General features: G+C 37.5%; 1 protein-coding gene across 8 annotated transcripts in view; it reads right to left on the bottom strand.

Moving 5' to 3' along the window:
• NCOA1 (nuclear receptor coactivator 1) overlaps positions 1–17,507 on the bottom strand; it is a 246,093-nt gene that overhangs the window by 62,518 nt on the left and 166,068 nt on the right. For all 8 annotated transcript variants that reach the window (XM_027621455.2, XM_027621452.2, XM_027621454.2 and 5 more), the window contains 4 exons: positions 10,109–10,286; positions 7,617–7,796; positions 5,987–6,082; positions 1,354–1,494 (listed from right to left, as the gene is read on the bottom strand). In XM_027621455.2, the coding sequence (XP_027477256.2) occupies positions 1,354–1,494; positions 5,987–6,082; positions 7,617–7,796; positions 10,109–10,286 (595 nt within the window). The remainder of the gene's footprint in view (positions 1–1,353; positions 1,495–5,986; positions 6,083–7,616; positions 7,797–10,108; positions 10,287–17,507) is intronic.

Genomic DNA, 17,507 nt, shown 5'->3' with positions numbered 1-17,507 from the left:
TCAAGTGCCATTATTGGTAGAGGGAGTCACGAAGTCTGCAACCAGTAAATGGCATTAGTTGCTTATTGCAATGGTTTCCAAACCTGACTGCACTTCAGGATTGCCTGGGAACTTTTAAAAAATGTAGGTTCTTGGTCCTATCTACTGAAATACCATCTTTGGGGAAGGTATCAGTCTAGTAAGAGGCCCACTGGAGAACCCTTCGTCTATAGGAAGTTGTCCCAGAAGTAACCAGACTAGTGAGGTTCATATAGATGGCTTCCTGGAAAAAAAAAAAAAAAAATCAAGCTGCTTCCTCTCCACGTACCGCCTGGAAGCAGTTGACCTAAAATGTAACTAATGGAAAATCATCTCTAAAGTTAGGAATCCTAATATTACAGGGAAATATTAAAATTAAGAAGGGTGATGGAATAATGGAAAACATTTTTAAACTATTTTTCAGGAAGAGCCATACAAAGAGTCTCTTTCCAAAGAAACTATTAGAGAACAGAGAATAAATTATACAGGGAACGGAGTATTAGGCTAACATAATTACATGACAATATTTTTAAAGTATATCAAAACCCTCACCACCTCTGAAACTCTATGAACTTTCTCAAATAATTTTCCCTGTTTCCTGTAATACTGTTAAGTTCCTTAAGGGCAGAGAATATACTTGTTTTATCTCCCACAGTACCATAGCATAGCATCTATACAATTAATTTCATATGACATATTTTTAACTTGAAACTTCAACCTAAGTCAGGTGATACAGGTACCGTAACAGGAATGAAGTCAACCTGTGGGATACAGATTTCTGTATTATCTAGAAGCCCTTTTACACATGCCTGTTGTGCTGGGAATGATCTTCAAAAGTCAGATGAAATTATCACTTCCCCTCCGAAGCCATCCCTGATTCTCCAAGTCAGAATTAATTTTTTTCTTCTTTGGTTATACCTCTGGGTATAAGCCCATGTCACACTGATCTTTAAAGTCATATATTGTCCTAGTATATTTTCAGCTTGTTGAGGGCAAAACCCTGCTTCTTACTCATTGTTGTACCCCTGCCACCTGACATAGTGTTCTATGTATGTGAAGAACTTGGGACATGTCTGCTGAATGAACAAATGAATGAATGAGTGGGTGGGTGAGTGACCACCACATGATACCCTGTTCTTTAAAATGTGCATCCCAAATTCAGGATCCACTCATGAATGACTTTGCTTACCCATTTCTTCCTTTCCTAAGACTGATTATTGCAAAAACTGTAATTTGGAGAAAATACTTATCAAGCCATAAGTTCTATATAAATTACTTCAATATTAATAAAAAAGCAAGGTGAATGAAAATAATTAAGAGAAAAAAAACCTTTACCTTCTTGAAATAGTTGTCTGGCGTAAGATGGTTCTCTGCCCTGGGGCTGGAAAAAAGCATAAATGCACTTCCTCACTAAATCTTCCCAGCCAGTTCTGCCGGCAGCTCTCAGGGAACTGGTATCAATAGAGATGATTTTACCTACACGAAGAACGGAAGTTTCCATTTGTGATAGCCTCTTGACATAAGTCATCCACCCATATTTCAAAATCAAGACTACATCTAAGAAATTTGCTGCTGTCCCTAAATGCTTAGTGGACAAACACATTAATAAACACTACTAATTTTTATTACATACGATAACAGTGTATCCTTACACAATAATAAAAAACTATTTTGGCCTTGGAGTGTGTAATATGTTAGCATATCATATTCTAAAATTCAATTCCAGTCAAGTATTAAAATCGTACCATAAAAACCTGAAGCTGCACAGACTAACACAAATCCAACTCCTCTGGTTTGCTCTTTGGATTCTACTCTCTGTATACTAATGACTGGATCACTTATTGGGAAAGGAGAAACAGAGATGAAATATATTATTTTGGTTTAAATTAATTTCCAATAATTAAGTGAAAAGAATATGAAAAAGTAAGCAAAACTTTCCTTTTCTACCTCTTCTTGGGCCGTAGGCAATACTGCATTTAAGAGTAAAAAAAGACCGAGGGCAACAGAAGTTATATCAGAAAAAGATAACAAGTGAGAGCATCAAGACTGGCTAGATACTCTGCACACAGAACATATGCTTTATAAAATGTAGTAGTGATTTGCTATTATCATACTTGAACAAATTTCCTAGAAGGCTATGGAAGAATTCAGGTAAATTATTCCTTAGGTAACCAGGGGCCAATTATTCCAGTTTGGCATTATCCAGATAAGTTCTACCTTTTTATGCAATCTTATATTAACACAAAATAATATAGGTAAGATATATACATGTATAGAATTAGATTAATAAAATGAAAACCTGCAAACCCACCATCCAACTTCAGAACTGGAACATTACCTATTCCATTCCATGATGTGTGTACTCCTCACCTGTCACATCCCTCTGTTTTTACATTCTCCTGTCAAGGGACATCTAAATTGTATCCCATTTTTTTGATATTACAATCAATGCTGCTGTGAACACTGTCTACATTTTCCATGATGCATGTGTGTGAGAGCTTCTCTAGGGTACATACGTAGGAACAGAACTGTTGAGTCATAGGTTATGTGAAAATTCAACTTTATAGCATTAAACAGTTTCTCAGAAACTTATATAAGAGCTACTGTTAATCCAACATCCTCTCCATCACTTGGGATATTGTCAGGCTTCTTTATATTTTACAATTAGTAGCTGAAAAATGTGTTTGATCTAAATTTGTACTTCCCAATTAATGAGTTTGAGAATTTTTCATGTTTCCTCTTCTGTGAATCGCTGATTTGTCTTTTCCTTATCTTCCCTCTTCTCACAACAAACTCAAATCTGTTGTACTATTTGTGCATCTTCATTTTAACTAATCCCTTCTTTAAGTTTTTCACTTGGTTTGCTTGGAATTTATTAGGCCTCTTTAACTCAGAGTCTTGAATCTGATATATCTGAATCTGTCTGATAAGGCTGTTGCCCAAGTCTTGGCATATATGTAAATAGTAGAAAGAAAAGAAATTTAAACTTAAAGAAAGGAATTTTGTTATTTAAGAATAGTTTGGGAAAAGCGTGGTGAACACTTGACTGCAACTACAGACAATTCTGGATTTTCTAAGAATTATAATTATTTAACCTGTGTCTCTAATTACATCAGAGGTCAAGAGTTGGTTATAGCAGAGAATCGACTGTCACAGGATCTTCACACGCAACAATGCTCCTCAGACGTAATGACAAAGGGAGGTGTGTGGGGCTGTGTGTGTGTGTTTATGTATTCATGTCAGTACTAACCACAAGAGAGCAAGAGTCTAGAATTGCATGATCAGACGGGAGAAAGTGATTAAATTATCAGCAATGGTAACAAAGGATTAATGCAGTGACTATCTTAGAAGAGAATCATGAATGGATTTAGAGTACCTCTGCTTGCTAGAGGAAACTTCAACCAACCAACCAACTCACCCAACTAAGCCGCTGTTCAACATTTCTTGATAGAGGACTTTTTGTTTTTTTTAAGGGACATAACTCTATGTAGTTAAAACTACTACTTCCTAATACTTATTGCAACTAGTTTAAATTATTTTTTTATCTAAATCAATTTGATGATATAATAAAATGTTATTTACATTTTAAGAACACTTTATATTTCTTTGGCACTTCTCTATTTTCCTTATATTTTACATTTCCTCTGGTATCTTTTATGTAATAAGCGTATACAGTACAGTGATGTCCTTGTAATAGTGCTTTGGTGGCAGGCAATGCAATATAAAAGAAGAGTTCTATATTAGGGTCTATGGATGTCTGTTCTCAGCAATTAGCTGTATGATTTTGGAAAAGTCAACATTCTATCCTTTGTAAAATGAGTGGGCTAGAGTCCGTGATCTCTGAGGTTCCCTCTAGATTTATAATTATTTTATGATTCAGAGCTTATTTTTTATATTTGTACACATCTACTTTAAAATCAGTTATATCTAAGATTTTAATGCTGGGTCCTTGGTCAGGAACAAAACTACCAGTAATAACATTGTTACTACGGGAAAATACAGTCTTCTTTAAAATAATCCAATTTAAGGGGCATCTAGGTGGCTCAGTCGGTTAAGGGTCTGACTCTTGATTTCAGCTCAGGTCATGATCTCAGGGTCTTAAGATCAAGCCCCACATCAGGCTCTGTGCTCAGTCGGGAGTAGGTCATGATCTCAGGGTCCCTCCCTCTGCTTGTAACGCTCTCTCTAAAATAAAATTTAAAAAACATAAAATAATCCAATTTAAGATTCAATGTCTAGAAATGCAATATGAGGAAAAGCTGAAATATATTGTGCCTAAATCATCCTCATAATATTTAGGCCTCCTTCGCCTCCCACATTTATTCAGTAATCTTACTTCCACTCTTTCCAGCAAGCTCTTATTCTGCTCACAAGCCTTTACTTGGTTTTACTGACACAAAAGACCAGTTATATTTTTCAGTGGACCCTATTTTTCCTCCATGCGTTAGTATTTTTGGTTTTCAATAAAGGTTATTCAATTTTTCCAGAGCTGTACATTGGTCAAATATGGAAAAGGACATGTAGATGGTAGACTCAAGAGGGAGGGAGGAAAGTTATGGTGAGGGATAATTACTATGCGCAGATGCTATATCTCCAAGTCCTAGACATTCTCTTTACAATACTCTATTATTCGTGCTAATTTATCCCCACCTATTCTTCAGTAAGGGCAGCTGGGAGCTTATCTTTAAAAACCCAAGAATAAAGCACACAACAGGAATATTTTATTTCTGGGACTAAAAAACTAATAAATATTGTAACAAATATTAATAAATGTTATAAGTAATGGTAAGGGTCAAAAAGTACATTAAAACTAACTTTGACAAAGAGTAAAATTCAGTAGAAATGATTTTTAAAATCTCGGTTTGCTAAAAAATATCTCTATGGTATCTATCCCTATTTTAAAATGAGAGAGGTAATCGATACATAAGTAACTCTGATGTAAAAGTATGAAACTTGATGTGTTAAAGATAAGATTACATAACATATGAAAAATACCATAGAAAATTGTAAAAAACAGTAACAATTTGTTTTGGCTGAAAATCAAATCTGAAGTAGGCCTTTACAAAGAGGGCCTTACTTCCTAGCACTCACTTTTGGGCTCTACTGCCCTTCTTTCGGTTCCTCTAAAGCACCTGTCTGTTTTCCCACAGGCCTTTGCAGCTAGCTCTCCTTCCTCAATCAGGAGTACTCATGCTGCACAGTGACCCTTCCTTGCCAGCCCTGCCACACTTTGTAGAGTTGGCACCACCTCATCCTTTGGAGCTTAGGGCTCAAAATCAGCTCCTCGCGCTGGTTAACCAGCTAATTTAAAAAATAGGTTTTCCCTCTCAGTTTGCCTTTTACCATCTCACACCTTTTCCATCATAAAATGTACCACAATTTGTAATTATGTTGTTGATTTTTCTCAGCTATGTACACCCTGAGCAGTCACACACACTGACAGGCACTTCTAGGCACTTAATCAGTATGTGCTGAATACATTTTAAAAAAAGGGGAAAGGAAAAAGAAATAGCCAGATACACTGAAGCATAATTTTAAAACCACCATTTATAAATAAATGTATTTACATCTATGGTGCCAAATTTCTTTAAAAATTTTATTCCATGATTATGAAAAATAATTTATAACCAAAACAATATGTGAATAGTTATAATGTTCTCCCCAGCACCCTGCCCATGACAATGATTACAGCATCTAAAATGCACAAGACAAATGGGGCGCCTGGCTGGCTTGGTCGGGGAGCATATGGCTCTTAATCTTGGGGTTGTGAGTCTGAGCCCCATGTTGGGTGTGGAGATTGCTTAAAAGTAAAATCTTAAAAAAGTTAATACAATAAAATAAAAATAAAATGCACAAAATCAAGACCATCTAAAATATTTTCTGTATAAGAAGAGTGAACAGAAGCTGAATAGCAGACAACAGAAGGACATAAAATTTTGGATGTAATTCTAAACTTTGCAGTTAATACCTGTAGTATCTTGCTTGGTCATAAAGGATTCTACACCTGTAATAGTTGGAGGCCGAGGTAATCGCCGTGCAATACAAATCAAACATGACTGGAAATCTGCCCAAAACAAGAAAGGGAAGTTGAAGAAAAGAAGGCAGAAAACAGTTCACATCTATCATTTGCCATTAATGGTTTTCATAAAAACAACACATGTTATACGATCTGACGCAATACTGGAGTCACTCTGATCTAATAATATAATATTAGCGATAAAATTCCTGGTAACCAAAAACTGGCAGCTCCGGGTGGAGATCTAGTTAGCATAAATTAATCCCTTTCGCATTGAATGTCCGGACATAAACCAGAGGAGACGGACACATTTAATGTACTTGGGTGGTAACAACTTGAAGAAGTAGTTTTCACTAGATTTAAGGAACACAGTGATTTTTTTAAATACAGTTTTTAGTCAATTTCCTCTATTTATCAGTACTTAATGGCTACAAAGACTATTCTCATAACCACTGTGCAGATAATAATTACCATATGAGAAAAACATTTGACTCTTTCTGAAGAAGCAATTATTTTGCCCTTGATGGAGGACTTCATGTTTTAGGATCTATAATTTTTTCCAAGTCCCATTTCTAATTTTTTTGAGTGCTACACACAATATCACACAGCTAAACATGAGCTTCAATCATGTAAGACAGACTGGCACTGGCATGTGTATTTTGTAAAAAGTCCTCAGTTGACTGTGGCACTCATTTGTGGGTGAAACCTGCTACGTGCATGACCTTTCTTATATCCAGTTAATTTCTCATCTTTTACCTTCCCCGGTCCTTACTCCAGTTTCCAATTTGTGGTGTCTTCACTTAGCTTTACTTAAGCTTTACTTAGTCTAAAACAGACTAGCTCATGTGCAAAACTCATCCTCTGTCACATATCTGACTAATGCCATGTTGATACCATGTTCGTATTAGAGCTTCAGCTGTGTTTTCATCTGTTCATACGCTTTCTCCTTATAAATTACCTTGCATGGCCTCAAAAATGCTAACTCTATCCTCCAACGTTCCCCACACTCTAAACTTGAAACTTTCTAAAAATCAGAGCTGTTCAACAGCCTGCTGCATCTGGTACACTTCCAACTGGCAGCAGTTAGCTACGTCTCTTATTTCTAGGCAGCAAGTTGGTTTGAATTTGACATTTTAGTGGAATGCCAGCTTAAAACTGAGAGTGGGGGCGCCTGGGTGGCTCAGTCGTTAAGCATCTGCCTTCGGTTCAGGTCATGGTCCCAGGGTCCTGGGATCGAGCCCCGCATCAGGCTCCCTGCTCTGCAGGAGGCCTGCTTCTCCTTCTCCCACTCCCCCTGCTTGTGTTTCCTCTCTTGCTGTGTCTTTCTTTGTCAAATAAATAAATAAAATCTCAAAAAAAAAAAAAAAACTGAGAGTGTGGGGGCATTTTAAAGGGGTGATTCTAGATGTTGGCAATTTTTTTTCTTAAGTATTAGGAAATAACATAGCTGAATAGACACTATGATACATAATATAGTGACCCAAAATACTATCTGAAAAGGCTGTTTATAATCAATTACCTCCCTGATCTTTAAAGCCACGGAAAAAGCGATCAAACACCTTAAAATCACCCTTTGTTTTACCTTCTCCATCCTCTTGAATGGATTTTGGCTGTGACACAGTGAAACACTGCATGACTTCATACCGCTGGCAAGCTTCTTGGTTCTCGGTGCCTGGCTCATCTGGAGGGTGAATTAGCATCCTGCAGTTAAAGGTATGGCTATTTCGTCGTGTTGCCTCCTGAGGCCAAGGAACTCCATTTACTGTGGAAGAAAAACTGATTATATGGCCACGAATAGGGTGAAAAACTCTGAGGATACAAAAGACATACATTTAGCCACCTGCTTTATTAGATATTCAGATTAAAAGACAGATCTCTTCACATCTAACATTATCCTGAGGCAACAGAATACTTATCTTCCTTAGCAAATCTAAACGTCTACCAATTACAAAATTGTAAAATTTCTAAGAGATTGTATAGGATTTCCCCCCTCAAAAATAAGACCTTACATATTCCTAATTCATTAACAGTCTTTATAAACAGTTAAAGACAAAAATTAAAAATTAATAATTAACAGCTTACTACTCTTTTACTCAGATTTTTATAGCAGTTAATTAATGCACTTTTCCATTTATTTCCAGTTACACCCTGGAAATGAAAAAATGATTGAAAACCACAGATCCATTGTTAAGCAGGAGTTTTAGCCTGGTAGGTATGTATTCTTAAGGACGGGCTTGTGAAAATGTGCACCTTTTTGGGGAGAGGATTCCAAGTTTCTCAAAGGAGACTGTGACTCAAAAAAAAATATTTAGATTAGACAGAGACCAACCTTGGCTTCTTCAAACCATTTTTCTCACACTTTATTTTATTTGTACAAGTTTATATGCAACAATGCCTTGAATATAGTGGGTAGTCAATAAGTTATTACATAAAAATTGGGGTGCCTGTTGGCTAGGTTGGTTAAGCTTTTGATTTTGGGTCAGGTCATAATCTCAGGGTCATGAGCTGAAACCTGTGTCGGGCTCCACACTGGGCATGGAGCCTGCTTAAGATTCTCTCTCTCTCTCTGCCCCTCTCCCTCACTCCCTGCCTCTCTAAAAAATTAAAAAATAAAAAATAAGTTATTACATAAAAATGATTGTTAAAACATAAATGTTGCCTGATTTGATATAAGAAAACTGAATTCAGTTATAGAAAAGATGTCTGTACATTTCAAGTGATCACCACTGTGTGATGGGTCACTTTTTCCCAGTTAACAATGCTATATTCAAACCATGGTGGCAGTCAGAGTGTTTTTAAGACTCTTCTCTCGCCATTCCCAACAGTTTTTTTATTTTGTCCTCTTCACTGACCATCCTTCCTTTTTAGTATCTCATTAGCCTGTAACTGTTAGAGGAAATCATGGAAACAAACCTATACTGGAGGAAGGAGTCTTGGTTTTGCTATGAGCTAGCTGTGAGGTTTGGGTTAATTATTTTATCTTTGTACCATTTTTAAAATAAAGGAATCCAGGGGCACCTGGGTGGCTCAGTCGTTAAGCGTCTGCCTTCAGCTCAGGTCATAATCCCAGGGTCCTGGGATCAAGCCCCACTTCGGGCTTCCTGCTCAGTGGGGAGCCTGCTTCTCCCTCTCCCTCTGCCTGCCACTCTTCCTACTTGTGCTCTATCTCTCTGTCAAATAAATAAATAAAACCTTAAAAAAAAATAAAGGAATCCAGTATATTATCTCTCAAGTCATTCATACCCTAAAATTCTATAACAAAACACGTAAGACCCCTTGATAATTCAAATATCAAACTGGTGATTTTAACAGAAATAATCATTTCAGGCCCCCAGGTACGATAAACACATAACTACTCTTTTCAAAGAAGAAATAAAGCTTCCATTCTATTGAGTGATCAATACAGAAAATAAAGAGTTACAGATAACATTTTATTTGCATGTGTGATTTAGTTACATAGAATTTCTAGTCAAGCCCCTCCCCTTACTTTTAGAGCACACACAGGCAAAGGAATAGGCACAGGGTTTAGCAAATGGAACAGAGGTTGGAAATCAGACCCCCTCCGTCCTCTCAGCCGGGCTCCTTTGTAGCAAACAATCTGTCCAACCATACTTGAAACTTGTGAGTTGAAGCCACTTATATCCAAAAATGTCCGTTTTAATACATATAAAATACGACAGTATATTTTTCCCTCCCTCCCTCCCTTTTTTCTTTTTGAGCAGGGTGGTAGGAAGGATATACATTTGTCTCTTTCTTAGACATAATCAAAACTGAAAACAAAGGAAATTTCAAGGAGAAGCTTCTAGTGGCAAGGCACCTGACGGCTCTGCTTCTTACTACTGTCACATGACTAGGGCATAACGAGAGGAACAGGATAAAAGGAATGCTCTCTATCAGCTATTTGATGATACTCTCCCTTCATATTTACATATCAGGCTGAAATTAAATTTAAAAATATTTTTTGTACGTTATAACATTCTAGAATAATACTATGTGTTATAAATATAATAATTGTATAATGGAAAAAAAGCTATAGAGAGTTCATAATCTTTTAAAAAACACATTGCTTTGTACCTAGTGATTTTGGGAGCAGATTCTTCACAAACTCTGCATGATCCCCCACATGCAATATGCTGTAGACACTGGTATTCATTAATTCCTCCTGATTGTAACCCAAGTAGCTGGTCACATTCTCTGACACAAATACAATTCTCCCTTCACAGTTCACAACAAAGAAAAATCCATCCAAAGCCTGCAAAGCCAAAAAAACAAAAAAAGGATTAAGAGATTAGGATGTTAAAAAAATAAAAGAAAAATAAACACATACATTTCTCTATTGAAAAAGAGATCAGAAATATATGTCAAGTTAAAAGAAAAAGGGAGCCTGAAGAGAAGACATAATATTGCATGTTTTCTGTAGAAGGGGAAGGATTTTGAAACAGACTGTACGGTAAGGTACAGCAGGCATGAATGAGTGTATCAACCCTCTTTCTTAGAGAGAAACTTTATGGTAGCAGATGTGAAGCAAGTAATTGATATTCACGCAGTCATAAACATCTCTCAACTATAGGTTAAGACCTGGTCTCTACCCTCAAAGAACTTGGGGTACGGTGGTCGAGAGACATAGACATAATAAAATACCAGTAATGCAGTGTCAGAGTCATACACCAAATATTCTATGAGCACAAAGAAAAATACCTAACTTGAGGTTGGGATGGGGGACAAAGAAAGGCTCTTTACAGATGACACAGTGGAGGAGGAGAAGAGGAATGAGGGAAGAACACTGTAGGCAGAGGGGACAGCATGGCACATGAAGGAACAAAAAAAGCAGTTTTGAATTGCTGGAGTCCATGGTACAAGACAGGATCATGGAAGGATTTAAGTCTGGAGAGGTGGACAAGAGCCAAATCACAGAGGGCCTCCTATGCTCTGATATGGAGCGAGGGGTCTCCAAAAGGAAATGTATATGACCTAAGGGGAGCATTAAATCTTAGAGGTGAGGGAAAAAGAATCTCTATTTATAGTGTAATCTAAAATATAAAGAAGAAATTAACATTAGGAGAAGGAAGGGAAAAATGAAGGGGGGGAAGTGAGAGAGGGAGATGAACCATGAGAGACTATGGACTCTGAGAAACAAACTGAGGGTTCTAGAGGGGAGGGGGTGGGGGGATGGGTTAGTCTGGTGATGGGTATTAAAGAGGGCATGTTCTGCGTGGAGCACTGGGTGTTATGCACAAACAATGAATCATGGAACACTACATCCAAAACTAATGATGTAATGTATGGTAATTAACATAACAATAAAAAATTTTTTAAAAGTTGCCCTTTGTGGAAAGAACTGAGGTCATTAAATTAAATTAAAACTTTAATTCTGTACTGCATGGAGCACTGGGTGTTATATGCAAACAATGAATCATGGAACACTAAAAAAAAGAAGAAGAAGAAGAAGGAGGAGAAATTAAGCTTAATAAACCATACTGACACCCTGATACCTCAGCTCAGTTCAGATAGTTACATATCACAAACCAGGGAATCCTAGATCCAGAATACAACAGTTGATAGTGACACCTTACTTATTTATAATCTTTCCACTTACTGTAACATATTGCAGTTTACTTGCTATAGGATATGTATAAGAAATAAAAACAAGACCTTTAGAAAGGAGAACATTTATAGGATTTTGTAACAAGATGTAAAATGACCATGAAAATCCTTTGTATCACACATAAGTGTGCTAATTATCTGTGGCAAAATCCTTAAAAGAGCTAACGATGTCACCGGCGATTCGTCTTTCTTTTTAAAAAAGGCAAGTGTCCCAAATTTGCTGACCTTTTCTATGATGACAAGTGGTTGTGATAAGTTACCTAGCAGATGTTTTCCAAATAACAAACACACTTAATTTTGTCCCCCCAGGGTAAAGATAAAATTTAAACAATGAATAAGAAGTAAAGTGTCTTTCAAAAAGACACTTATGCTATAGAGACAAGCATGTGAAAATGCATGTTTTGAAATGTTACTGCAGTTGTGACTTTGTCACCAAAACGATGAGAATTACTTGTAAAATTCTCTTCTCAGTTTAAAAATTTAAAAACAGGACTTTTTACCTGCTCAAAAATCTTCAAGTTTCAGTGGGCTTTAAACTCATTTTTTTTAATATGAAAATGCAACACCTTTTGATTACTTTGGAAGAATCACTGTTTGAGATCAAGAAATATGGAATTTCAATAAAAACCCAGGGATGTGATTAATGATCTAAAAACCTCACCCCTAGATAAAACTTTTGCCAACCTATTTCGTGTTTAGAAGAGCACAGGAAAGCACCCTCATTTCTAACTGGTTTTTTTTTTTAAGTCAGATTAGCTATAAATTTCATAGCAGGTGATCAGTACATATTATTTGCCTTGCAGTTTATGTGAAAATAGGAACAATGGAAATACAGATATATCAATTTTTTTAAAAGTAGACCTAAAAATTATTTAAATTGTTCTTAGTTACTAATTGAATCAGTATAAATACAATTTTACTTATTTTATTTTTGGTCTCTTAAAAGAGTTTAATAAAGAATAGTGTGGGTATAACTGTGATAGTTTAGAGCAAGAAACAGTATTGACACCAAAGACAGGCAAGCAAAACCTGGTTGTTCCATGGAGAACCTACTGCAAGGGCCACACTACCCAACCTCTTTAGCTCTACTTCCTCCCTTTTATCACCTAGTTTTCAGGGCATCCTTCTTGGTTTCTCCCTCTCTGCCTCCCTGGTGACCCTGTCTATCCTCAAAGCCAGTTACTCTCTCCCTTGCTTTCTTCACTTTCCATGTCTGTCTCTGGATATCTCTGGAAGTTGCCTGTTATCTGCAGAGGGAATGGGAGAGAAAAAGACCCATTTCTGGGATCATTTCTGTCCAGTCTGAAGACTAGCCAAAGGTAGGCTCAGCATCCAGCACCAGAAAGACTTATAGGTTCACCTGGACTATTTGCTGCAATTATTTTTAAAGTATTTGCAAAATCCAGAACTTAAAAAAGTTCTTCTTCATTGTAGTAGGCCTGGAGTCCCTGTAGTATCCTTTCTTTCCACAGACCTACTGGGGCTTCTCCAAGTTCTCCTCCCATTGACTGTACCTGACTTCACTGCCAGGCTGGGAAGCTATTCTAGTAACTGGCCTCTGGAATATGTAGCTGATCGGCCTTACAGGGAGTGTAGAACTTTCACCGGGTCTCTGCTTGGCCTCAGTTACATGGACTCGTCATTTCCTCTGTGAAGTCTGGGGCATCATATTTCATTTGAGCTTCCCCAGAAAAGGCTGGCTTGGAAAACAGGTCTACAAAGGCTCCCTCATGGTTGCAGAGTTGTCCTGCTGACCCTACTCCTGGGATGCAAGACAGCCTATCTCTTGCTGGAAATGCCTATTTTTTTTTTTTTTTGCTTTTTAATTACAAATGATATATATACTTATAAAAATTGCTTAAGTATGAAAATGAAATAGTATAAGATCTGCCAAAATCTCACCCCCAAGAGACTGGTAACATTTCAGGGAATATTCTTTGAGACTATTTCTATGAATATACAAACATCTCTAATTTCTTCAAGTATGACTGACTAATATAATCTGCTGATACTTGCTCTTATTCTACAAGTTTCCCTCATAAGTTGTGCATATAATTAACTTCCAAGTGTGCTTTTGGGAAGAATCTTCCTGTTTTTCCACGCCCTGGCAGCCAGTCTTCCACTGAGCTGCACTCAGATGATAACAAACGTCCATCCATTCAGCACAACATCAGCAATCTGAGGGGTTATCTCCTGACCCCCCAAGTGTCTCACAGCAGGGGTCCACAATGGCCAAGGCTTCCCACAGGGCCTTGGCTTTACATGACCCCACAAACTTCACTATCACCTACATGCCAGACAAAAATTCTGGAGATAAAACACACAATTCTCAACAATTCTGTAGTCTCTGAATGGAAAAAGACAAGTACACATAGTTATAATATAGTACAAAGAGGAATTCAAAAAGGTTATGGACAGAGTGAAGCACTCGAAATGGGCAAAGGAGCAACTGTGACTGGTACAGATCCTGGGAGGAGGACACACTATGCCCAAGCGAAGTCCTGAAGGACACAGAGTAGTAACTCAGGTGGATGAGGGATGGAAAGGACATTCAAAACAGAGGAAACAGCTCAGAGGTTAAAAACAAAATCACCTTGTATGCACTTGTTATATTTGTGTTATATATAATGGTAAATGTGTTTTTTTAATCTTCAAGAAAAGCAAAAAAATAATTTATTCTAAAGGCAATGGGCATTTTCTTGAAGGCCATGTTTTTAAGCACAAGAGTGACATGATCTGCTTTTACAAAGATCCTTCTGGCAGTAGGTTTGGCATGCAGACTGGAAGCAAGAACTGTTGCAAAGCTATTGTGATACTCCAGTTCCAATGAGAACCTGAATTAAGGCAACGGCAATGGAAGTGATAGAAGAGAATTTGACACAGGCAGAACAAACAGCATTTGGTGACCTCTAGCAGCTGTGGGAATGAGGATTTGGGGTGATCCTTCATTAATGACGTAAGGGTTCTAGTAGATAAGTGCCTTTTCCTGAGAAAGGGGACCAAGGGGTAAGGAAATCTGCTCTTATTTTTTTTTACTTTTTTTCCCTATTTTTAAGCAGGAAGTAAGAGGACAGATTAAAAATTTAGTTTTAGAGGCGCTTGGGTGGCTCAGTGGGTTAAGCATCTGACTCTTGATTTTGGCTCAGGTCATGATCTCAGAGTCGTGAGATTGAGCCCCGCATTGGGCTTACACTGGGCATGGAGCCTGCTTAAGATTCTCTCTCTCTGCCCCTCCTGCCCCTGCTGTCTCTCTTTCTTCCTCTTAGAAAAAAAAAAAAAAGATGTTATATTTGAAATGACTAAGCAACATTTAGATGGGGATGTTCAAAAGGCAGCAAGATATACTAAAAGAGAAACTGAAGAGAGATCTGAGCTAAAGATAGACATTTGCAATTTACAGGTACATATGGTATCATTTGGTTTTTTGTTTATTTGTTCTTAACTACAATCATCTTTTTCTCTTCCAAAGAATATCTGATTTCCTTCGGGGAGTTACTTTTTCCCCCTTAAATAAGGTCTCATGAGATTCTTAATCAGGCCATTGGGAGACTTCCAACTTAAATGGGAACCTTGAGGAGAATTGCAGAAAGAATGAACACAGGTGGAATGCATTCATTCTAGCAGCAGGGCACTGCCCAGATGGGTCTTTCTAAAAGACCATTTGTATCATATCTGCTTCCTCGCCTCCTTAAGATGCCTTGGTTTCATCTTATTTCCAAGCATCGTTCTGTGATATCCAAATAGCACTCCAATAAATTCACATGTACTAAATTTAGTCAGAATTGGTGTCGTTTGAAAACCAAGAACCCTAATTGGTAATTTATACATGCTTACATGTGCACATGCATACATGAATACATCAGAGGACACAGACATAGATGAAACTGCCCAGGAAATGTGCACAGAATAACAAAAAGGAAAAGAGCCAAGGCCAGAACCCTAAAGGATGCTAACATTTAAGAGGCAGGTGACGAAAGAGAAATCTGAGGGAGAGGCTGAGGAGTAGCCAGAGAGGAAATAGTTCTGTCAAGGAGGCAACAGGAAGAGTCTTAAGAAAGAGGGATTGGGTGGTGAATGGTGTCAAGAGGCACACAGCAATGTAAGGAATGGCACAACGTGAGGTAAGGAGGCCTGAATGCATGAGCAAGATATAGGGAGCCCTCCATGACTAAAACAGAATTTTTCTTGGGAAGCAATGGGAGATAAAGAGCTAGAGTGAGATGATGCAGAGCTCTGAACAGGAGGCAGAGGAATTTAGACAGCAGAGAGCAACAGACAATGAGGACAAGATAAAAAAACGCAGGAGTACTTACTATGCGTCAAGCAACAAATGTTTGTTGAATAAATAAAGTCTAATTCCACTCTCCCTTTAAATGTGAGGAAATTACCTCCAATATCTTCATTCTTAACTCATGCTACTTTATGTTTAAAAGGGGAGGTGAGGGGATAACTGGAAAACTGTATGGTGAGAATTCCTCATAGAATGGTTGATATTTGGTTACTTTTTAGATGTGCACATCTTCCATCTAAGCAAGTCCCTCTAGACCAATGCTGCCAAAGAGAACTTCCTGTCATTGCAGAAAGTTCTATATCTGTGTGTCCAATACAGTAGTCACTAACCACATGTGGGCACTGAACATGTTAAATGTGGCTGGTGAGGCTGAAGCACTGAATTTTTAATTTTACTTTGAACAGCCCTGTGTGGCTAGTGGCTATCTTACTGAATAGTGCAGCTCTAGACTGCAGCCTGAATGAATCCAAGGAGTGTCACGGTGGTTTTTCACCACTTCTCCTAGCTGCCCTGGATTAGACTCTATAAAGTTTAAGGCAATGAGGATGAGGTTGGGGGATACAGAAGAAGGCACAGAAAAAGTTGCTGATGGAGGCAACTCTGAAGTCTGTAAAAGTTAGGAATTCTATTTTGCAGTCTGTTTCACATATCTATATCTCATAAATAAAAATACTATTAGCTCCTTGAAGTCAAGAACCTAAATATATTTCTATTCTGAGGTTCTGGAATTTCTTTTTCCTCTTTGAAAATGCTTACCCGATGATATCTAACTCACGTGTGATGCTGTGTCACAGCTTTCCTTGATTTCACAGTGGTCTTCAGGGTAATAATTTCATCAGCTAAAAGAAATAATTCCTACTCTGTTTTCTTTTTATAGTAGCTTCAAATGGACGTTTTCTTGTCATTTTCACTTCATGTTAAAGTGTTGTGGATTCTCTCACACATCAATAATGAATGTTTATATAAATTAAAGTAGCAGTAGTAATATTCTCTGTCTCTAGTTGTGCTGTGTTCAGTTTGTTGATAATCTGCTTGCTGTTGAAATCTGTGGTTTCTGAAGAATCTGTGATGAAGCTAGGATTTAAATGATCACCATTTTCCTACAGGAACCCCAGAAATCTTAAGAATCTGTACACCTTATACTAATTAGTATCTCAAAGGACAGTATATGCAGAAAGCAAATTTAATAAAATATTTAATGAATTGAAAGGAGTCCTGAGGCTAGTTTTAAACCTAAGGCACTGATAAGGCAGACAGAACCTACAAAGAAAAACTTGAAGATATGAAAAAACTAGCGTACTAACATCCTGTAGGGTAGAGGAGATAGGCAGTAAATGCTAGGACAGATCAGGTCTCCAGGAAGGGTCCAGGGTAACCAAGCAGTGGGCCAGTGACAGGTGCCAAGCAGGGCAAAGAAATGGAAGTTAGAAATGAACCAAAAGTGCTTTTCTTTCTTTAACATATTTTCTTCCAATAGCGTATATTTTAAAATTTCAAGATACAGCAAAGTTGAAAGAATTCTGTAGTGAACATCTGTATGTTCACAGCCTAGATTCTACCATACATTTTTATTATACT

This window comes from Zalophus californianus, chromosome 8 (genome assembly GCF_009762305.2).
Source record: "Zalophus californianus isolate mZalCal1 chromosome 8, mZalCal1.pri.v2, whole genome shotgun sequence".
In the NCBI taxonomy this organism is placed as follows: domain Eukaryota; kingdom Metazoa; phylum Chordata; class Mammalia; order Carnivora; family Otariidae; genus Zalophus; species Zalophus californianus.
This window is presented reverse-complemented; position numbering and strand designations above follow the sequence as displayed.